Source organism: Porites lutea, chromosome 7, assembly GCF_958299795.1.
Source record: "Porites lutea chromosome 7, jaPorLute2.1, whole genome shotgun sequence".
Lineage (NCBI taxonomy): Eukaryota > Metazoa > Cnidaria > Anthozoa > Scleractinia > Poritidae > Porites > Porites lutea.
The window spans coordinates 3,780,118-3,802,982 of record NC_133207.1 but is presented as its reverse complement, the minus strand read 5'-3'; the positions used below and the strand labels follow the sequence as shown (position 1 = coordinate 3,802,982).

At 42.1% G+C, this 22,865-nt stretch overlaps 4 protein-coding genes across 4 annotated transcripts in view; 1 reads left to right on the top strand and 3 right to left on the bottom strand.

Annotated features, from left to right (window-relative positions):
* Window positions 1–16,284, top strand: part of LOC140942572 (pecanex-like protein 1) — a 56,423-nt gene extending 40,139 nt beyond the window's left edge. Inside the window, exons 24-33 of the mRNA XM_073391491.1 lie at window positions 5,127–5,185; window positions 6,316–6,531; window positions 7,019–7,078; window positions 7,533–7,726; window positions 8,674–8,910; window positions 10,205–10,308; window positions 10,644–10,791; window positions 11,688–11,839; window positions 13,390–13,468; window positions 14,021–16,284. Coding sequence (XP_073247592.1) covers window positions 5,127–5,185; window positions 6,316–6,531; window positions 7,019–7,078; window positions 7,533–7,726; window positions 8,674–8,910; window positions 10,205–10,308; window positions 10,644–10,791; window positions 11,688–11,839; window positions 13,390–13,468; window positions 14,021–14,887 — 2,116 coding nt within the window. The 3' untranslated portion in view covers window positions 14,888–16,284. The remainder of the gene's footprint in view (window positions 1–5,126; window positions 5,186–6,315; window positions 6,532–7,018; window positions 7,079–7,532; window positions 7,727–8,673; window positions 8,911–10,204; window positions 10,309–10,643; window positions 10,792–11,687; window positions 11,840–13,389; window positions 13,469–14,020) is intronic.
* LOC140944197 (adenosine receptor A3-like) lies at window positions 2,327–3,597 on the bottom strand. Its single transcript, XM_073393329.1, has one exon. It carries the CDS (start codon window positions 3,583–3,585, stop codon window positions 2,626–2,628), a length of 960 nt encoding a protein of 319 aa, XP_073249430.1. The 5' UTR covers window positions 3,586–3,597; the 3' UTR covers window positions 2,327–2,625.
* A 451-nt stretch (window positions 16,285–16,735) lies between the features above and the next one.
* Window positions 16,736–18,972, bottom strand: LOC140943168 (adenosine receptor A3-like). Its single transcript, XM_073392229.1, has one exon. It carries the CDS (start codon window positions 17,879–17,881, stop codon window positions 16,967–16,969), a length of 915 nt encoding a protein of 304 aa, XP_073248330.1. The 5' UTR covers window positions 17,882–18,972; the 3' UTR covers window positions 16,736–16,966.
* LOC140943518 (sphingosine 1-phosphate receptor 2-like) lies at window positions 18,083–18,973 on the bottom strand. Its single transcript, XM_073392608.1, has one exon. The coding sequence runs from the start codon at window positions 18,971–18,973 to the stop codon at window positions 18,083–18,085; it is 891 nt and encodes a 296-aa protein (XP_073248709.1).
* Window positions 18,974–22,865: the final 3,892 nt, after the last annotated feature.

Genomic DNA, 22,865 nt, shown 5'->3' with positions numbered 1-22,865 from the left:
TGTATTTATATCACTGTGCCTAGTCTTATCGACTGCCTCTTTTGCGAAAATTTTTTACGCTCTCCGTCATCAACAAATTCACGTGCAGAACCAAATTCACCAAGGACAGTCAAGCGATGCAAATCTACTGAACATGGCGCGCTACAGAAAGGCAGTATCGAGTGCCCTATGGGTGCAGTTGGCATTAGTTATTTGCTATCTACCCATAAACATAGTTAACGCATTTATAATTAAAGGATCCTACCCATCTGTTGTTATTGCTAAGGAGTATGCAGGGACTTTGGTCTACCTAAATTCAACATTAAACCCGATATTGTACTGCTGGAAGATGAATGAAGTTAGACAAGCGGTCAAAGGAATAATTGGAGAATTTGGATGTTTATTCTGTCCGCGTTGCTTAGTTTCGTAGTTACTATCAGCACGTACAGGAGTCACAAAGATACTGATGATCTTAGTTTGTTGCCACGACACTCTAATGTCAACATAACACAAAGCCATTAATTAAAAGTGTTAATAAAAATTATTATCTAATACAACTGTGATGACCTTTTTACCGATATCTTAATGGCGACGAAGAAAGCAATCAATAGTTGCACGGTAATTCTCAGTAACTTCACAATGGAGTTCTTAGTTAGTATTTTGCAACTGAGTTTTCAATCAAGGTTTTATAACACCTCTGAGACCTCTTAAAGCCATCTCCAGGATAAGAGTGGTAGTTCATCATTAGAAGACTAATTCCTTTTCTTGGAAAGGTGTTTGCCGCTACGTTTTTCGAAATAATAGGTAGTTTTAATAACGAACTTCGTTTGTCCAAGTGGCTCGTTCGTTGACGCTTCTATGCCGAAGTTCGCATAATAATCAGTTGATTTCCCTTACTTGGGCCACGTGTCCTGACACACTTCGAGTTTTTTTTTTTCTTAGGTGAAACATTTGTAGCCGAATTTTTTTCACTTTAGCAAGCGTTTCTGTGCGGTTTCGGAGCAAAAACAGGAACGAGAGTCAAAGACCTCGCGAAAAATGGCGCGAGTGAAAGAGCGGGGAGGAGGTGGGGAAGAAATTTCTCGCGCGGTTGAAACCAAAAATCCTGTTCCCCGCTCTTTGCTCCGAACCCAAACGGAAACGCTGGCTACGCAGGCTAAAAATTTGCTCGTTAAGCCCCCTCTATATAAGAACCTGTTTAGCCTAAAATTTGAAACAGGTTCTTATTTTCTAAAATCTCTGAAAAAAATTTGTATACTTGGGCAAATAAGATAGGTAAACATCCAGAATCCTCTTTGGAGACATAGGTGCCTTACCACTACAACTGCAATGTAATGGTGTGCAGATTTTGTATGAGGTCTAAACAACACTAAATACTCTTAGCTATGTTGTATTTTTTTCTTCAAAAAGATAAGAACATATTTAAGAACCTAAATAGTCTAAACTTGTGCTAAGTACCCTCTTTATAAGAACCTGTTTAGGCTAACTTAGAAAAATCCAGATTCTTAGTCACGCGGTTTTACTGGATGTCCACACCATGCAAACACATCGCGCTAATGGAGGTTATGGGAGTACTTATGGGATTATGGGGTTCCATTCATGTTTTTGGCGAGATATCGATGTTAACCAAGTTGAATCACTCTCAAAACGTTTTTTACAAAGTACGATGGAATTATTACAAATTGCAACAGCTTAGTTTATTAATAACTACGATGGACAGTGCTTACAAATTCCGACAGCTTTTTTATTACAAGTACAACACGGTTTATTGTTAATTGCGACGATATTACAAAGTGCGCCGATTATTACAAATTGTGACAATACGGGCTGCCCGTTATAGGAGGCTATAACGGACCTAAAAGTGGAGCACTGTAAACGGGCTAAATTTTTTATGTTCTCCATTGTAATTGTTCTCTTAGTATATTACATAACTCGTCTCACTTAACAAATTGTAACAAACACTGAATAAGGCAGAAGTTTCTGGCGAAATATGTAGGCGAAATTAAAATTTTCGAATAAACGATGACGGGCGGCTTAAGCACCCTGCCAGCACAGTTTTTCTTTCGCTTGTTCAATTTTGGCATATTCGACTGAGAAAGTGGCCTGCGTAGCCAGCGGGATTGTCATTTAGCGCGAGCGAAGTTTTGGCAGAGGAACTGCGGAGCCGTGCGGAGAATGGGGAGGAGACGGGGCTTCGCCGCCAAAACTCTCACACGCGCAAAACCAATCCTGCCAGCTAAGTAGGCTATCGAGAAAGACTCTCCATGAATCAAGTAAGTTCTTTGTTGAGCATGCGCTGTTGCTAGGATACAGTTTCGGACTTATAACCTTGCGTTTGGTAAAGCGCGCTCAGTTATGACCAGCGGTTTATCAATAAACGGATGGTCGCACTCGTAAAACCAGTTTGACAAAAGGGGGTTCTGGTCGTAGGGTGGGGCTTAACCCTTTAAACCCTAAGATCAAAATTTGAATTCTGATTTGTTGCCCCTATTCATTTCCTTCAGAAGTAGTGTGGAGAAGTTGATAAAATATCAAGCACATTCATCTTGTGTGACCATGTCCGTAATTCTCATGACCACTCTGTTTCACAAAGCACTGATATTACAAGGAGAAATTTGATGCTGATCACTCTTAGGGCTTAAAGGGTTAAGAAGTAGATGAGCGCCAACAGTTTCGGATAGTTTCCTTCACCGCTTGTCTCACTTCGTTGATCTTCCAGCAATATAGTATCGGGTTTAATGTTGAGTTGAAGTAAAGTAAGGTAAGTGTATACCTTCTAGCAACTAAAAAATCTGACGTTAACTGTGCTGATTGAGTTCTCAAAGCGTCTACTACACCAAGCGGTAAGTAACAGATAACCAAGGCTGTCTGTACCCACAGTGCACTCGATACCGCTCTCTTGTATCGCGCTATGTTGAGTGGAATCGCTTGGCTGGCTCGCTCGAGGTGAACCCGTTCTTGTACTTGAATCTGATGTTGACGCAAAGTTAAGAAAATCTTTACGTGAGAGGCACTTGATACTGTTAAACAAAGGGCTATGATAATGTAGCTGCACCAATAGGTGATGACGTAATTCTGAAAATGCATCAACAAAGCGCCGCACAAAGACAGAACCCAGAAAACCACTATGGTCAGACAAGTTCGCCGTGAAGTTACCACGTACCTGTATCTGAGCCCCAAAAGCAAGGCAAGAAGTCTATCCACACTTACTGCGGTCATTGTAAGCAAGGAGACCGCACACAAAGTAAAACCCGTGGTTAAAGCTCCATAGAGTGCGTATACACAACTATTCCACCGTTCGTTTATCACCAACGTGCACCAGATGACGAGCAGAGGCTGCGCAATGATGCCAACACAGACATCGGTAATCGCCAAGTTACGATACAGAAGTTTTGACGGCGGATGAAGTGAGTTCTCCTTGTGCAGTGCAACTAAGATCAGTGAATTTCCCAGAAATGCAGTTACGGACAACAACACGTTCACTGCTGAAAAAACAATCAATTGACTTTGTATGCCTTCGGTGAAGTTTGTCGCACAAAACAGTTCTTCGAAGTTGATTGTCGACATTTTGCTGCAGTCTTTGTGTCCTCGCACTGTACTCTTCATGAATCTCTTTTAATTAAAAAGACAACAGATAATTAAAATAAACATGTCAAACTTACATGCAGCTGATATCGTTTATACCTGCCAACTATTCCCTCTTGGAGGTTATCACCTGGGAAATGTGTTATTATATGTCCAGCGTAGGCTTTTAACTAAACTAACAGTGCAATATTTCTAAACGGTGAAGCAAATTGCGGTTTTATTTTTTTGGTCTCACCATTAGCGTCTAAAACAAAAAAGGAAAGAAAAAATATTAAATAGTGTAAATGTTTATTAATTGCTAATACTGCAGAATTCCGATTTCTCGAACTCTCGGTTTCTTAAACTCACCCACCCGCAAAAATTCAAACCAAGCCTGACCTTCCTTCCCCAGTTAATCACCTTAATTTTATTCGCAATTTTTTTAAGCCTCTCGATAATTTAGATCAATTTCCTTTCGCCTTGGAGGCCTGAATAATTTTTATTTCATCGACGGCAAATAGGGTTTGACGTCCAATATTAAATTAGTTCTTATCTCTTACTTTGGCGTAGCTGCCACTCAAAATACCGTTTGGTGGCTTAATTATTGTTAGTTGTGTTAATGGTGTTTTTGGCGATCTTCCCAGCGCCTTGTTTGTTTTCATATTGTGGTTGTAAATATGGAGTGGGTTTGCACGTGACGTCTCAGCGGCCATGTTGGTGTTCCAAAATTTGGGACGACGTTTTCAACGTCATCGAAAACAGCAAAAAAGCAGTAGGTTTATTTCAGCAAAACAACAACTCTGCACGTGCATCACGCTTTTTTGTACATTACTTTGCCGTCACTGCACGCTAACGACTTGAAAATGTCTAATTTCACGTTTTGTGGAGGACGTAAACATGCACCCAACGTCAATTTTCGGAAAATATCTGTTCGGAAGACGATTTGAGATCTAAATTTTTGGAACGTTTGTTGTAAAATTTCTTGCTTGGCTGCCTCTCCTAGCATTTTCGAACATCTAAAACAATGGTATAATTGCCCATTTTCAACGGATTTTTACCCTAAGAAGGTCACCTAGAGTTTTCGGGTGCCTTTTTTCTGGCTGAAATTTTCGAAAAGGTAAGTTTTGATCCCTATAATTTTCGGATCATTAGACTTTCAGCTAGGAAATCCGAACAGATGAAAAATTTTTAGGGGATAAAATATGCCTATATCTACTGTTTAAATACTAAAATACGTTTAACAATGCTATGTTTAAGTGGTTTTGAACTATATTCTCGTTGCGTGCCCCTGACAACTACTTTCTTTTTCCTTCCCTGAACTTTGATACAGTCTCTTAGAATTCAACTCCTGAAAAAAATTGCCAGCACTTGACGAATTAAACGAGATCGCATAAGCGCGATAAAGTTCGAAACAGCGCAACTTCACATTTTAAGTGACGTTTTCGTCGATGTTGCCGTTGTTGTGGCTTATAAAGCTCCCTTATGAAACGGCGACTATGTTGGTGTCCCAAACCAGTAATGTGGGAGTTGATCTCTTTTCCTATGCTTTGTGACAATATTGTTTGTTTCTGTTGTTTCTTTAGCACCAGTCGCGTGGATCACTCCAACACTCGTCTTTCTTCACAGCTTGATAGAAGCCCAGGTAATTGGATGTTACTATTCTCTACCTTAGCAGCCCTCTCTTTTAACACATATATTTTTATTTTGTTCTTATTTACACGTAGACTGAGTTCCGGGGGGGGAGGTACTGGCATATATAGGCTATGTAGGTATGCGCTGCCCTAAAGGGTATGGTTTTCAAACAGTTTACTCTGGGATACGTTATGTAAATCAGAGAGTTTGGGTCTACAATAGGGTATCCTTTCCAGGAAACTGATCAATTCTTTGAAGCTCTTGGAATAGACTAGGGAAACCGAGAATTGCCACTGAAAAATGTAAAAAAGATCAATTCGGCAAGTTTAAATTTTCGCATCTCAGCCTAAAAGCTACTCTAGGATAGGGGGATTGGGGGAGTTCAGTCTAGTATAGGGTTAAAAATTCAGCTGAACTAGCTCTAGTATAGGCTAAGGGTTCTAGAGTCTCAGCGGCACATCCCCACCCCAAAATTCCTAAAGTGCCCCACCGGGGACTGAGTATACCCTTAAGCACTTTCGGGGTTTATTCTAAGGCTATGTACACACAGTAGGGGGGGATACTTTTGCGCCGCCACGAAACTAAAGGAAAAAACTTAACGGATAGTGCTTCAGTTCATACATACCAACGTTGATTTCGGCCCGATTTCTGTGACGGAGGGAAACTGCGCCGTACTGATCTCGAAAGTGGAGCGTCACATATCGGATAAGTTTTGTGCCATAGTTTGGTGCAGTGTGAACACATATTCGGACCGTCGAGGAGGTAAATAAGTAGGAGCAAGGACATGATTACACAAGATGGATGAATCTAATTGGCACTTCAACAAATTCTCCCTACCAATCGCGTTCGTCAGAACGCATCCTAAACTGGTGTTCCTGTGGCACAAAGGCAGAAATTTTCAAGCTGTCACGGGCGACTGCTGATTAGCCACCCCTATTAATTTTATCAGGGGTATCTCGGCTAGGAAACTGGACTCGATTCGACTCGATTTCGTTTCTGTAAGTGTCGAACGCGAATCCGTAATCAATGATTACCTCTAGTTCTATCGGAAGCGTATAGGGACAGCAAAAAATATCTGAATTTTGAAATTGGGGTTTGAAGGGTTTATCCGTTTTGACCAGCGTGAACTCTTGTTTTCAGGTTCTGATGACAATAATCTTAACTCAATATTCTACGAGCACCTAACTCGCTCGCTGCAGCATAGTCTATGTGGAGACTTAATGATGGGCCGCTGGGGGCCCTTCGGCACCGGCGACTGTTTCGTGTTGGCTTCGGATTACCTAAACGCCTTGGTTCACATCATTGAGGTCGGCAATGGTCTCGTTACTTTTCAAGTCCGTGGTCTGGAGTTTAGAGGTGAGTCAGGCATGCAATCTAGGGGCTGGAGGCTGGGAGGTACTGCTTTACAAAAGCTAGCCTTTGCGGCGCCAAAGTGCATAGTTTTTTGACCCCATTTGATCTGGGACTATTCTCTGGAGTTAGGTATTTATGGTCCAGAGAGGGGTAGGGAAAATAATCTATTTTACAGTTAAGAAGTGACCCGAGCTAGCGTGCTAATCCTTTTTTTTTGTGAACTTACGCAACAGGACGGGATAGGGAAGAAGACAGCAAACCTTGTGTGACAAGCGTGACAATAATTTTGTATGAAATAACTTTTCGCAAAAATTCACTTTCCTTTAAACAAATCTTTTTGTAAAAGACCAGAAAGCATAAAATTAAGATCACGACAAAACACGTGAGTAATAGCCCTGTCGCATTTGTCACACACGAGGGTTTTGCCAGTGTCTTCTCTTTGCGGTCCTGTTGCGTAAACTCACTACCGTATTATGTGTTCTTGTACTAGGTACTTACTGTCAGCAGCGAGAAGTCGAAGCCATTACTGAAGGAGTAGAGGATGATGACGGTTCGTTTTTATATTTTCTTACCCCCTACTTAATGAGTTATGACTTTGTATAGTTGCATATACCTCTATAACTACAATTCTCCTTTCCCTTTTTTTCCTTCTGAACCTAACGAACTTTAGTAGAGTTCAGTAGCCTTCTTCTTGTTTGCTTGAGAATTAAGTTTTAAGGGTTTGACTCAGAGGCCATGAGGGCGAGAGAAATAATTGTTTTAGTAAAATCCAACTAGTTGGTCAAAAATATCGAGACAAAACAACTTTAGCTAGTTAAAGCTAGACTTTAATCCTTTTTTTCCTCCTAAAAGCCGGCGCTCTTCGCTGTTAATGGGCTATAACATATAGCCTAGTAGTAGCTCAACCAATCAGAATGCAGCATTGATAATAGACCACTAGTTGGATTTTACTGAAATGGTTTATTCCGAAATCGTTTATTTTATACTATTTATATCTTCATCAGGTTGTTGCTGTTGTGAGCCGGGTCACCTTCCCAACATGCTCTCTTTAAACGCGGCGTTTGGTCAGCGGTGGTTAGCATGGGAAGTAAGCGCCACTAAATACATTATTGAAGGCTACAGTATCAGCGATAATTCTGCAGCATCCATGCTACAAGTGTTTGATCTTCGCAAAATCCTTGTTTCTTACTATGTAAAGGTAAGGTGGTCAGTGTACTTTTTCCTTTGCAGTAATGGTAATTACTAGTTTCATTTGAATAGTCACACCTCGCGGGATAAAGTCATTTTATGGCGCAGTTAAAAAGGCTTGATCCCTCAGCAGTATCTCTCCTTCAGCAAGAGATCACAGTTTCAAATCCCGTCCAAATTCTTGAACCCTCTTAAGTTTACTCCATGTGCATGAGTATAGGAGATGTCACCGTTTACAGACATTGTTTTTGTTATTCACATTTGTAACGAGTGAAACAACGCTAAATAAATACGACTACAAACAAGAAAATTACTTGGTTATCAAAATGTATAAATTGCTTACATACAACCCTGGTCAAAACTCTTGGGACACTAACGTAAAAGCTCGTCAAATTCAGGCATCTCCCCCCCCCCCCCCCCCCCCAGGTGCAGTGTTGACGTTATGCATTCAAGCTTTAATTCAACACAATCAACACTGCTTAGGGGAGAGGGGGACAGCCGAAATAGCCCGTCATAACAACATCCCCAAGCTTCTTCAAGAGGTGAAATACGAGTTAATTTGGCAAAGTGAGTCTTTGTGCCTATTTTCCCCAAGTGTCCCGAGACGTTTTGACCAGGGTTGTAGATTTGTATACACAGACATGTTCACATTACATATAAAAACATATTTTACTTACGTTATTATACATTGTACTAACTGTCTGTCTCCTCATTGGCTAAAAGCTTACAGTTGATTTTGGAAATAAGCGTAACCTATAGAGTAGTTAGTTAAATGCTAGCACTAATGACTAATCTGTAGGTTGCGGGCGCAATGCATGATTTCCAAGAGCAATGTCAAACTGTGTTGCGTGCGCGATGGTGTATCACAAAATCCTCGTCCAATAATTGTTTGTAGTACATCATGCATCTATCTGTTTTTGCAAATTATAGTGAAGAAATTTATTTTTCATTTCGCAGTCCGTCATCTTCTACGCAGTGCGGTCTCCCAAACTAAATCAATGGTTAAACAGTGATATAATTCAAGAACAGCTTCAAAAAGTCCATCAAGATCCTCACTACGTCGAAGTAGATTCAAACTCCTTCTATCACAATATTGATGAAGATTATGATCTGCGTCATGGCGGAATCTCCAAGACCAGCTTCCTAAACTGTTATTTCACTTGGATACAGTATTGCGCTTCACGCAAGGATCCGGTCAGTTTACCTTTTGTATGACTATTAGCCTGCGAGCAAGCACTCAGGGGCGCTCTGGAGGCGGGGGGGGGGGGGGGGGGGGAAGGAAAGAGAGCTTGCAACTAGGTCTCTGGAATTTGAATTTCTGCATCGGAAAAGCAGATGCGAAATGCTACGTCTCTGAAATTCCAGAGCCGTAATTGCAAGCTCTACTTCCTTTTCCCGCCCAACCGGCAGAGCGCTCCGAAGAGCTTGCTCGCAGGCTATATTGCTATAAGAAGTTCAGGCACACGGTGTAATATATAGATTTAGGCCTTGTTCATGCTATACCGGACAGGGTTTTCTGTTTACACGTAAGAACGGTGATTTATTTCATCGACCATGGAATTGGACCGTTAGGTTTTTGCAACTCGTCGTCGCAGTTAACAGCTATTCGAACGGATAGTGTAGGAGCTGCTCGCAAGGTCTCTCCTAATTGGTCGCAGGAAACAATGACATGTCATTCTTCCCATTGTTTCAGTATTGTTTGGGTTCAGGGAAACGCACCATCGGTGACTTCTCTTCCGAGCAGCTGCTATTCATTCGGACCGTAGAGGAATTAAATGACTAGGAGCGAGGACTGGAACTTACTAGTACGATGTTCGATGTTTTTTTTTAAGGTTTGTTCCAGCTCTGTGCGGTTGCCGTTCATGCTGTACCTTAGCTGTTCATGTTGACCCGAAAACCTACCCATTTATTGTAGACATAAGCTTAGCCAAGGCTTCGAAGTTTCCAGTAATTGTATTACAGATAATAAATCTTTAAAAAAAAACTTGAAGCCATTGCAAAGAAATCCAGAGATTATACTTAACTTTGAAAAAAAGAATTAAAATGAATCAACAAATAATGGTTTAAAGGTAGCGCATCCACGTAGCGGTTCTTTGTCTACCTGATTCCTGGTCGAATTGGAATTTGGAAATGCTGGTTTTTGAGGAGAGGGGAAAACCGGAAGACCCGGAGAAAAACCTCTCGGAGCAAAAGAGAGAGCCAAAAACAAACTCAACCCGGTTTAGTGCACCAAATCCTGGTGTCGCCCACATATAGTGTCGACCTAGGCCGCATTGGTGGCAAGCGAGTGCTCTCACCACTGCACCACCCTTGGTCCTCATCCACTTGATAGTATTTTTGTTCCTTCATTTCTCAGTAATTTTAAGACCCTGAGTATCGGTCCGGTCCGGGGGGGTGGAACCCACGACCTCCCGCTCTACAGCCAAGCGCTCTACCGGCTGAGGGTGTCCCGCCGCGGTTAAAAAATCGTTAATATTTGTTATTTCAGCCTCTGGAGTGTGAAAAGGACTCCTTTCTTACAACTCTGTGCTTTGCGCTGTGTCTGCTGGCAAGACGGGCGTTAGGAACAGCTTCACATCATCAGTCTGCAAGGTGAGTGTGATCAAAGTCTAGCGTCTCCTCGCCTGTTAATGCCATTTACTTACCAACTTTATGGAGAAATTAGCCTTTGATAATGATTGTGATCAAAGTCTAGCTTCTCCTTGCCTGCTTATGCCATTTACTTACAAAACGTATGGAGAAATCTGCCTTTGATAATGATTATGACCAAAGGCCAGCTTCTTCCTACCTGTTTATGCCATTTACCTACAAAATAAGTAGTGAAATTGGCCTTTGATAACACTGATTTTTGGGAACCATTGGTTTGAAATTTCCCTTTTTAGAATTGATTATCGTGCTGCAATGTTTGACCATTTCGTTCTTAACAGCTTGGAACCATTTCTCTACGGTCTACACGCCTTGTTTAAGGGTGATTTCCGGATCACAGGATCTAAGGACGAGTGGGTGTTTGCGGACATGGATCTCTTGCGCAAAGTAGTCGCGCCTGGCGTGCGCATGTCACTAAAATTACATCAGGTAAAGCATATATACTTTCTTCCTATCTTCGGGCTAAGCTCTGGCATAGCTCTTGCTTGTAATATTAAGTTTTATGCACTTTTGTAAAGCATATTGTAATTCAGTTATTCGTGGGAATATGCTAAATTAACCATTTTCGGGACTTAAAATAATCGCCAAAGACAAGACCCGCGAACAAAAATGTTCTGGCCCCGTTGTTTAGATCGTGGATGACGCTATCTACTGGATGAATCTACCAGTGGATAACGCAAATGATCTCCCTCACACTTCTCAACTAGATAGTGATTTATCTAGTGGATAGCGCTAACGTTTGAACAACCATGGCCCTGGTACTCAAGAACGTGAAGGCGTGGTGCCCGGCCGTGTGGTCTGATCTTCAAATTCGAGCGTTGTTGTCGAGTTGTTTATTTGAGAAGATAGTTTGCTCCTCGATGTCTGACTCTGTCTTCGCCCTGTGGTGTAAAAAATAGACTGCTGGTATTGCTATCTAGTTTGCTCGAAAATTTGTGAGGGTGCGTGCGACAATGCGCGTTATCATTTTTGAGCAAAAGAGACTACTCACAGTCCATGTATAAAACGGTACTGGCGTCATACCGCTGTTGGGGGAGGGAGTGACCTTGCGATGGACTAGCATCCCATCCAAGGGAGGGGGGTGGGTGGGTAACAATACTCATTAGTGCTTCATACTACAGACAGCGAGTAATGGACTTCAGCTCCTGGCCCCAGTCCCGTGGGTTTTATGGCTCGTCTGTGGTATTTCTTTTACCTTAGCTTTGTCAAAGCAAAAAGTACTCACTTGTCCTTCGTGTATTAAACGCGATAAAACACTTCTGGTCGTTGGTTAAACCGTACCTATAAACCTTACACGGTTTAATATTTGCTCATTTGTTTCTTAGGATCACTTCACTGCTCCTGATGAATATGACGACCTGCCGGTGCTGTATGATGCTATCACGTCTCACGAGGAAAATCTTGTGATCTCCCATGAAGGAGATCCAAAATGGCGGCAGGCTGTTTTGGCTAACACACCTTCCTTACTGGCGTTAAGGTCAGTGCTAGATAGTAGGGAGTTTAAGCAACGACTTTTTTGAGAGTCGCATGTCTATAGGAAGTAAGTCCTTTTCCCTTTTAATATGCCTTGATGCTACCAATTCGTTATTGCTAATTGTCTTTACTCTGATAGAGACGATCTGCTAGAAAATTTGTTCAAAATCACGGCCCAAGATTGCAAAAAGTCCACTTCCGGTTGACGTGCGTCGCTCAAAAGCGTCATTGCTTAAAGGAGCTGTGTCACGAAATTCAGCCAAATTAGGTAGTGACAAAATGCCCGTTAAATTAAGATTAACGTAAAAATAACCGCTTAAAACATTAAAGGAAGGTTAAAATAACACAACAGATGCCACGGATGGGCAAAACTGAAGAAGATTGAAACGGATTGAAATTAGGGTTTTTGAATACTGTTCAGCCTAACAGTTTTTCAAAGTTTATCTCTGCTGTTTGCAACTTCAAAAACAACGCTCAGGAGACATATTTTTTTGTCTCGAATCTCTGACTTTGTCATTTACATGTAATTTGTTTGCTTACTTTAAGTTCCCTAGCGATTGAGGGCGAGTAATTGGCAAAATTAAACAAAATGATCTGGACTGCCGTGACAAAGCCCCTTTAAGCTCCCTAATTTATTGTGGGGAATAGGCGGTTTATTTGTTACCCTGCGAGCAAAGGTTTCCTTCTGGCATGGCTTTTGGTATTTATGAAGTCTTTTGCGTCTCTTGTCAGTCGCGTAGTTGGTCTGAAGCTGTCTGACAAGCCACGTAAACCACCTTACAAATGATAAAAGCCATGCCAGAATGAAGCTTATGCTCGCAGGGTATTTCTAGTGCGTTGTCTTCACTAAAAAAGTGTGACAATTTTGTTGAGTAAAATAAAATGAATTAATGAACAGATAAATAAAATCATAGACTGCAAAACAGTCGGTTTTTTTCTCAAAATCAGTAAAGAAATTGGTAAAGCGTGGCGTAAGAGTCTTGCATTCTTTTGAATTTAAGTGATTTAGCCTTATGGTTTTTTAAAACCTTTGAGCAAAATACACCAAATGAAACTATACGAAACAGGCTCTCTTTGGAAGCTTTCAATTAGACACCTCGGAGACCCTAGGACAGCTAATCAAGACGGAGTATACAAGGGCAAAAATCATGACAGAAACGTTTACCAGAAGAAATGGAGAGGCCTTAGGTACTAACTAAAGCCAGTTCCAGGGGCGTTTGACAGCCTTGCTTTCTGATTGGCTCGAAACTTCTGGCTTGTAAGTTTCATATCAAGCGTAGCCGCGTGGTCAAGCGGTTTAGGCGGGAACGCTTGCTGCAGTTGCTACTCTGTTTGTATTCAATATTACTCGATCATGATTAAGCTGGAAGCAGAAATATAGGACACGGCAGCTACTCCAAGGGTTTTAACCTAATACAAAGAAAAAAGTAAACAATGCAGATATTACGGGCCAAGTCTTCGTGTTGCTTGACCTTAGGAATACCGAAAATAGTAAAGATCAGACTGCCCAATTCTTAACCCTTAAAGACACTTCACTGAATATTTTCCTTGCAGGCATGTTTTCGATGACGGCACAGACGAGTATAAGATTATCATGCTGAACAAAAGATACCTGAGTTTTAGAGTCATCAAAGTTAGTACATTGTGTGCTCGTATTACAATTTACAAAACTACGTTTGTTAAGGTCATTTTAGTTGCACTTAATTTCATCGGCTCGAACACGCGAGGGCTGTGGAGAATGGAAACGCTCTTTCTTGGTGTAGCGTTGAAACACGATATTGGCGCTTCGCGAACTTTATGGGGCGTTTATCTCGTAGACTATCGATTTCATCCGTTAGTAGCAAGCTCCAACAGAAACTGAGTTTTATCTAAGTGAGTCGGACTTTGTTCATCGTTTCCCTCGTAACTCGACACTCAGCCATCCGCTTTCCACTCCCTTGTTTTTGAAGAAACTGACTCTTGTATTCGCGCTATATGTTCTTGTATGCGAAGCGTGTATCCCATTGTGCAATACTTTCATTATCTGCCAAAATTTGTCCACTATAATAAGCGTTGTTCGAAGGAACTTCATCACACCATCTTTTTAAAGATTAACCATGGTAATTTTTCCCTTCGCAATCCAGAAAATCGTAGGTATTTTTGAATGGCAAAAAAGTTAATTTCTTATTTGTTCCTTGGTCATTAGGTAAATCGCGAGTGCGTGCGTGGCTTATGGGCGGGGCAACTTCAGGAGTTGATCTTTCTCAGGAATAGGAACCCCGAGCGAGGCTCCATTCAAAATGCCAAGCAAGCGTTACGTAACATCATTAACTCGTCATGTGACCAGCCTATAGGTTATCCCATATACGTGTCCCCGTTGATGACGTCATATGCCGACTCCAGCCCGCAGCTTTCTCGAGTTATAGGTGGACCTCTTAGTTTTAATGGCATTGCTGGATGCCTTCGTCGCTTGTGGAACCGAATACGCATGCGTTGTAGCGCTACGTGTCAAAGTGGCGGAGATATCCCGGATGGAGCGGTTCCAGATGCAGTTTTGGGCTCAAGTTATGCAGAGCGCTGCACAAGTTTCCGCGAAGGCGCCATGTACATAAGCGCCCGTAGGACCACTCCGACATCCTCGTTCAACCGGGGCCAGCCTGGCCTGCGAGCTAGTCAAAGATCAACTGCCAGTTCAGGATCAAAGAGGCCAAGTTCATTATCAGTAAGCATAGGTCATCCCCAGAGCCCCGGCGCCGCGGCAGCTGCCGAGGAATTGACTCAGCGCGTGCGCATTATAGACCGCGTGCACGTTTATGATAATATTAACCTGGGACGTAGGATTGATGTGCAGTGGCCCTCGGAGCTGATGAGGGAGCATGGCGGTAGATCCTATTGGAAGGACTGGAACCCTGTCGAGGGCATGGAGGGAATAGTGGTACACCGGTGGACGCCGTGCCACAGGGACCCCGCGCGGAGAAGCCATGTTGATCGGCCAATTGTGTTGATTAAGATTGATGACAAGTTCGTCCCTATCGCTGAGGCGGGAGTAATGGATGCAGGAGTAGACGTTTGAATCGTTTTCAACTGGTACTTAACCCAATGGTGGCCAGTTACCGGTTGGACCAAAAGAGTTACCTGTTCCTGTTGAACTGTGAAAGTTTAAGAAAATGAGTCTGTCGGCTCAAGCTCTCTTCCCCATTCCCTAATGACGTGCGTCTCGAATTGACGTGCGGTGATAGAAGAAGGAAAACAAAACGCTTGCTGTAGATGTACTTTAAGTATCTATAATGTAATTACGCGGAGATATCCTTTCAAGTACAACCCTCATTATTGGATAAGCCTGCGATGGGAGAAAAGTCACGCGCTAGTGGCACAAGTATGGAAACGCGAGAGCGTGGGGAGGGGCTCTGCCGCTGTCTTGCGCGTCTCCTCGCGGAGCGCTTCGCTCGTCACTCGAAACGAATAGCTTGCTGGCAGGCTATTCTTGGTTTTCAACCACGTGATATGGCGGCCATGTTGGTGGTCGCTACAATAATAATTATTTCAAAGAATTGACGTGAAAATAGAATTTAGCACCCAGAGGAGAGAAATCCTTGTGTTTTTTACCACCAACATGGCCGCCGCGACTCATGCGAAAACAAGCAATTTTTGGAAATTGTGTCAAACTCAATCTCGACCCAGAGCTCTTCTGCGCATGTAGAGGAGAGAGATCCCAAACCCGTAAGCACTGGGGTCAAGAATGATGTCAAACTATGATGCTTTAACCGTATAGTACGACTTATTTACACTGAACATTGCTCTTCCTCAAGACTGTTAATTCCCCTCCTTTCCTCGTTTTTTGCTTTCGTTTGTCATTCTGCCGTTGAAGACGCTGTAGATCATCTACAGTAAATTCGAAACCTTGAGACAATTTCCAGATTTGTCGATAAAATTGTAAAAAGGTTCGTGAAACGTGTACAGTCAGGCAGAATCTCTCAAAGACGAAACTTACTTAGTGCCGGCCCCAAGGGCGTCCGTCTTAGAATAGAGTTCGCTATGTACTTAAATGGAATTATTAATTGTAGACTGTAAATATTGTTACTAATAATTTGTTAATATGTAGAAAATAGAAGTAATAATCAATGGTACAAATTTGAGTGAAAAAACTAGCCTGTGATACCCGGTGTTCAAGGCGTTTTCTTGCAGCGTGCGGGACTATGATTGACCAGTTTCGCGAATTATCAAAAGTAATACTTGACTGCGAGACTGAAAGGAAAAAATCAAAAGAAATGAATTATGCATCCCTGAATCTCAGTGCGATTTCTTTTGTTTCATACCTCTCGGCCTCGGACCCAAGTATAAATTTTAATAATGCAAAACTGACCTTTCGAGCGCGCGGCCAGCATCTTGGCAAATTTATTGGAACAAAAGAAAGCGTTTACATATGAAAAGAGTTTAACTCCCACAGGATTGGTTTGGAGCACCAAGATGGCCGCCGTGTCTTTTTTTTTGGGACACCAATATGGCCGCCGTGACGTCATGGGAAAACACTGTATTCGTTCGGGTGGTGATGAATTTTCGTCTCCAGCACCCCGCTTTAAAGTTCCTTGAGAAGGCAGACGCTATGCTAAAGTTAAAAGTGGATGACAGTCGGATATCAAGCCGCGGTTCCATGTCAGCCATTAAAGCGAAAGACCCTGGTCGGATTGTTCAAAGCTGGGTTAAGATAACTCAGATTTAGTGGAAAATTTGAATTCAAAGATGAAGGTTTGAAAAGCAAATTAAGTTTAATTCAGTTTGTCTACAATTTGATGATTGGACGCTCCAAAAGGATACAGAAAATTATCCGGGAAAATGCTTTTGAACTAAACCAAAAAAAATCCGGATTAAAATTTAACCAGGATTAAAATTTTACTGAACATTTTTTTATTTCCCTTCCTATGCATTTCTTAGACAAGCATTTAACCCAAAGTAAAGGCTCAACAGTATTTTGTGAGCTTGATTTACATAAGTGTTTTCAGACAAGAAAACCGTACTTAAAATTTGGCTTAATCTTGTGTTAAACTTTACCATCTTTCGAGGAACCGGGCCCAGTGTTTACATTTTGTAAAGTCTCTACTTACTTAAGCGGTACCAGAAACCGAAAGTGTACCTCTATAACGATATAACGAGCTTACGATAAACAGAGAAGTTGTTTTAGCGTGTCCTTCACTGCGTTTCTCACTCCCTTAATTTTCCAGCAGTAGAGAATCGGGTTCAGTGACGAGTTTAAGTAGAGCAAAGTCACTGTCAGAGATCTTGCAATGTAAACTGAAGAAGAAAGCCCTCTTTGAGTCACCAAAGCGTCCACTATACCTTGTGGAAGGTAGCAGAGAACAAGCATTAGTTGTACCCAAAATGCGCCAGACACTGCCTTTTTGTAGCGTGCTATGTTCAACGAAATTGTTCCGCTCGGTTGATCTTGATTATTGAAATGATAACGCAGAGTAAAGAAAATCTTGGTGTAACAAACTGTCGATGTGACGAGACACACTGATATCCCTATGTAGCCACCCCATAAGGTTATAAGGTAATTCCAAAACTGCATCAATGCGCAGGCTATTGATATAACCCAGAATGCCAGAACAGTTAGATATGTACGCTGCAAGGTAACAAAGTGTTTGTATCTCAGCCCCAACAACAGGGCGAGAAGTCTATCTACGCTTATCGCAGTCATTGTAAACAAAGACACTGCGCACAAGATATAGGCCATGGTGAAAGCGCCTAGAAATGCATGGCGGCATGTGTTCCATCGTTCGTTTACCACCGATAAGCTCCAAACGACATGAAGCGGCTCTACAGTGAGACCCACACAGAGGTCAGTTATCGCCAAGTTGCGATACAAAACTTTGGATGAAGAATGAAGCGACGACTCCTTGTGAAGAGCGACTAGGATCAGAACATTCCCGAAAAATGCAGTAAAGGACAGGACAATATTTAACACCGACAGAAAGATCAGCTGGTGTTCTATTCCAGCGGTCAGTTCTCCAGAGCAGTGCAGCTCCTCGAATGTTTGGTGGTTCTCATCTCCAGTAAAATTGGTCATCATCGGATTTTATTGCAGTATCCGTCGACAGTCCGAGAGCAAATACGACAAATTCAAGATCAAAACGAAAATTACAGTATCTTTCGCTACTCTAGCTCGCGGCTATAAGTATTCAGTTCGAAACAGCTAACTTTCCAAAGGACTTTTGTTTTCGAAAAGTTTGGCTATAAAACAGTTTTCAATTGTTCGATGGTAGTACCCTATTTACACAAAACAACCAATAATACGAGAGCAAAGTTGTCCTATTGTGTCCTTGACTGCTTTTCTTAGTTCTACAATCTTCCAGCAGTAAAGTACCGGGTTCAATGAAGAGTTGAAGAACGCGAAAGTAGTTGTCGTTAACTCAGCAACAGCAAGGGAAGAAGACCGCTCTCTTTTAGTCGACAAGGCCCATACAACAGCACTCGGCACAAAACAGATGACAATTGCAAGATACACACACAAAGCACTGGAGACCGCCTTTCTGTATTGCCTGTCGTTGTGAATTGTTTTGCTACGGAGAGTGATGAAAATTTTTGCGTAAGAGATCGTTGATAAGACCAGACACAATTGAATGACTATGCAGCCATACCATAAAGTTAAATGATGTTTCCAAAATTGTAGTGCTGTAGCCACAATGGACACGACCCACAGACCAGCGACAAGTGCATAAATCCGCCTTAAAGTTACAACTTGTCTGTATTTTTGCCTTAGCAAAAGAGCGAGAAGTCTGTCCAAGCTTATTGAAGTTATGGTTAACAAAGACGCAGAACCTACAATGCAACTAGCGGTAAAACCTGCGACCAGCACGTTACGGCAAATAGCCCATTCTTCATTCACTGCAGCTATCATATATCCTGCCATGAGAGGTTGTGCAACGATACCAACACAGAGATCAGTTATCGCCAGGTTACGATAAAGGAGTTTTGACGGCGGATGAAGTGATGTCGTCTTGTGAAGAGCAACTAGAATCAGAATATTCTCCAGAAATGCAGTGGTGGACAGAAAAATGTTTGCCGCGGAAAGAGATACTAGTTGGCTTCGTATCCCTTTGGTTAAATTCACCGAGCAGAAAATGTTGTCCCATGGTTGTTGTAATGTTGTAATATTGATCATCGTCATCAGTCTTTTGCAAATTCGTCTCCGGTTCAGTGTTTGCGTGAGTTTTCAAAAAATGGAAGGTGAAGTTTGGGTATCATTAAGCTAAAGGTGCCAGTGCGTCAAAATTGCCATAAAAACGTCGGCTTTTAATTTGAGGTAATTGTTACCAATAATTCCACTTAGCTAGTTTTCGTTGCTGCTTTGCTAACTACTTCTCAGTCGGTGGTTAACTAAACAAACTTCACAAGATAAGACTTGACAATTTCACGGTTTACTCTTTTCATATTTCGACGCTTTTGCCGAGCCTTTACTTGCCCAGTCGGGAATAATATCCTCCACATTTTTAAAAACCTTTTCAAAACATTCCGCTTTGCTGCACACAAGAGGAAAAAGGTTTGACTGGATGTAAGCACCTGCTTCTAACAGATCTTTAACAGACAATGTGGACTAATTAAAACGTGCGTAGAATTCAGTTCATTGTATATTATGTGAAGGGGACAGGGGGCAAACTTCCCGCCTCCCATATCTTGCATCCCTGACTCCCGCCTCTTTCTCTTGGCTACCTCCCGTTAGCTCTTTTAGATTGCGAAATATTAAGCATTGTTGCGTAATTCCCCCTATTTCTTTCGTTTCCAGCACTTTTAGAATTCTCACCTCCCTCCCTTTCCTCCCATGCCTCCCGTATCCCCCTCCTCCTATTCTCCCGGGCTTCTGCCCCCCTTTCCCCCTCCCCCCGACTAATAATAATAACCGGATAAATAACCACCTGTTTAACTTTATACTACTGTTGTAGTCAGTTTCAGTCTACGTATAAAAATGTTCATGCAGAAAATCCACCGTAAACCTCATTAAAAATTATTCGAACACCCCGCGATATCTTTTTATAAACTTAAAGTATATTTTTTCAAGAAATGAATTCGGTGGCGCCTTTACTTTTTTCATGTTAATTTAATATGGAATAGCCGGTAGCTGTCAACAAACAGAACTATATTTGCTTTTAAATTAATATTAGTGTTCCTTTCCATAATTGCGTGCGTCGTTGTGAGTGCTAAATCGACAGACCCAATAGTTTTACTTACTACCGTAGCATATTTTGTCACCAAAAAATATTCACGGCTCGAAACGTACACATGGACTTTCAATATTCAAACGGCTGTTAATGTTACCCCAAACAATTTTTAGATTAACTGTTAAAGCCACAAAAGGATCAACATGACTCCACAATACAGAAGGTTTTAAATTTAAACTAAGGTGTTAATGACTTCAACTATCGTAACTGTCTTATAAACATTTGCATTCTATGTTTTTAGCTTGCACCTGTGCCTGCGTGGTCCACGAAAATAAATTTCGTAATTAGCATTAGTGGGTAAGGCGGAGTATGATCTGGAGAATTATGCAGATCGAGGAGGATGTTATCGGGCGAGGTAAAATTTGTAAAAATTTCTGCTATTTTCTTCAGCTTAGCCTGCGTCGTAGAGGTAATCTTACCTCGGTTATGTATCTTCTTCCCGCCTTCCTTTGCGCGCACAATTTTATCGAGAGAGAGACGTCTGGGTACGAGGCAGAACGGACTCGATGAATTACCGGAACTGCGTTTTGAATTTCCTTTCATCTTTATTGACCAATCGACAATGGCTTTATTACGGGCCAATCATGGCGCGTACCCAAATCCTGGTACACAGGGGGGAGGGGGGGGGGGCAGAACAAGGCTTTCGGCGCCGTTTCGCAGACGGAGTTAACGAGAGTTTAGTTTCGTCTGTGGCGCAGGCTTCTTCAGCAAAACAACTTGCGTAACCCAATCTCCTCCCCAAGGCTTCTCGGCCGCTGTTCCTATTTCTGGTGATAGCCTGTACTATTGGCGTCACTTAACCGTATACCGCAATTAGCCGGTGCATTTTGGCCCAATCAGAAAGGAAGAAATGTTTTGAATGAATGATAATGTCCGTCATGTTGCTCTGTTCTTCGTGAAATATTAAATTAGCTTTCCCCTGGTAAGTTATTATTTGTCGTACACATTTGGATTTTAGTTCGTAACTCCGTAGACGCTGTTATCGTTTTAGTGTCGTGTCTCAAATAACCAAGCCTTAAAGTTAACAACAGAGACAGCCGCGTTTCAACGAAAAGTTTCAAGGGGGATTGATAAAACACGTGCTTCGAGCGTTTTTAACAGCTTTATAAAAACCCCCTCTAGGGTATTTCTCATTTGCTCTTATTGGTCGATATGTTGTGATCTGAAAGCCTGCATGCATGCATTTTAAGGCGAAAAAAGAAAAAAAAAGAGTCAGTGGTACGGTGACCCAATTTTACTCACGGCAATTTTAATTTGCTCATGGCAATTTCAATTTACTCACGGCAATTTCAATTTGCTCACGGCAATTTCAATTTACTCACGGCAATTTCAATTTGCTCACGGCAATTTCAATTTGCTCACGGCATTTTCAATTTGCTCACGGCAACTTCAATTTACTCATAGCAATTTCAATTTTACTCACGACAATTTCAATTTTTTTCACGGCAACGCTCACGGCGTTTTCGCCTCGCTCACCACCTGTCAGCTACGGCGGCCGACAGTGGCCATGCACCAAAAGTCAAAACGCAAAATAAAAAGTCAATGTTTAAAGTCGATCTTCAAAGAGAAAAATGAAAATCACAAATCAAAAGTCGATTTACGAACTAGTAGAACTATAGGGGGTACTGATTTACATGAGACCGGGACGGACGAACTCAGACCGGTAGGAGTTCGTATCGGTCTCCATACATTTCTTTTCATGCGTTTACATGGGACCGCCCTAAAAATGAACTCAGACCGGTATGACTTCATCTCAGTCGCTGACCCAACAGAAGTTACTTTCGTACCGGTCTGAGTCCGTACGGTTCTCATGTAAAACAAAAAACGAATCTCAGACCGGGTCCATAAATAGCATGTTCCTTCGTATGGCTCCACCATTTTTGCTTTTTCTTAGCAAAAATAGGAACGCTGCTACCAATAACATCAGTAAACAAGACCTAGAAGTATCTTCAATGCTGGGATTAATGTGAGGGATTGGACCATTTTGAGATGCTGTGCAGTAACTATTAACAGGCCACCAGATGAGGGTCAGATAAAGCCCCCGTGGGTGGGACTCGGCATATGAAATAGGGTGGGATGCTCGTCGTCTCGCTTAGGGGTGTAAATTTCGGATTTTGGTCTCACTTAGGGTGTTCTGGGCAAAACGCCATCATATTTAGCCGTGAAGGTCTCGTTTAGGGTTGCACGCGAAAAAATATAAAAATATATATTTCATATGTATATTTTTTTCGTCTCTTTTAGGGGTCAAAAAACGCTTGGGCCACGCCCAGATCGGTCTCCTATTGGGGGTTTAATTCAAAATTTTCCGACGAGCATCCCCACCCCTTTCATATACGGAGTCCCTGTCCTCCCCCCCCCCCCCGGGGATAAAGCTTATAATTTTCCGGGACCAGTAAACTCTTCGGTTGTCTACTCACTGTCTACTGGCATAAGTGTTCGTGAATCGACTTTTGCTTTTTGATTTCCACTTTTCATTTTGAAGATCGACATTAAATATCGACTTTTGATTTTGCGTTTTGACTTTTGGTGGCCACTGTCGGCCGCCGAAGTTGACAGGTGGTGAGCGAAGCGAAAAATGCCGTGAGTGTCGCCGTGAAAAAATTGAAATTGCCGTGAGCAATTTGAAATTGCCGTGAGTAAATTGAAATTGCCGTGAACGATTGGAGCTCCCTTGGGGAGCAAGGGTGGCGCAGTGGTGAGAGCACTCGCCTCCCACCAATGTGGCCCGGGTTCAACTCCCGGCGTCGACACCATATGTGGGTTGAGTTTGTTGTTGGTTCTCTCCCTTGCTCCGAGAGGTTTTTCTCCGGGTACTCCGATTTCCCCCTTTCCTCAAAA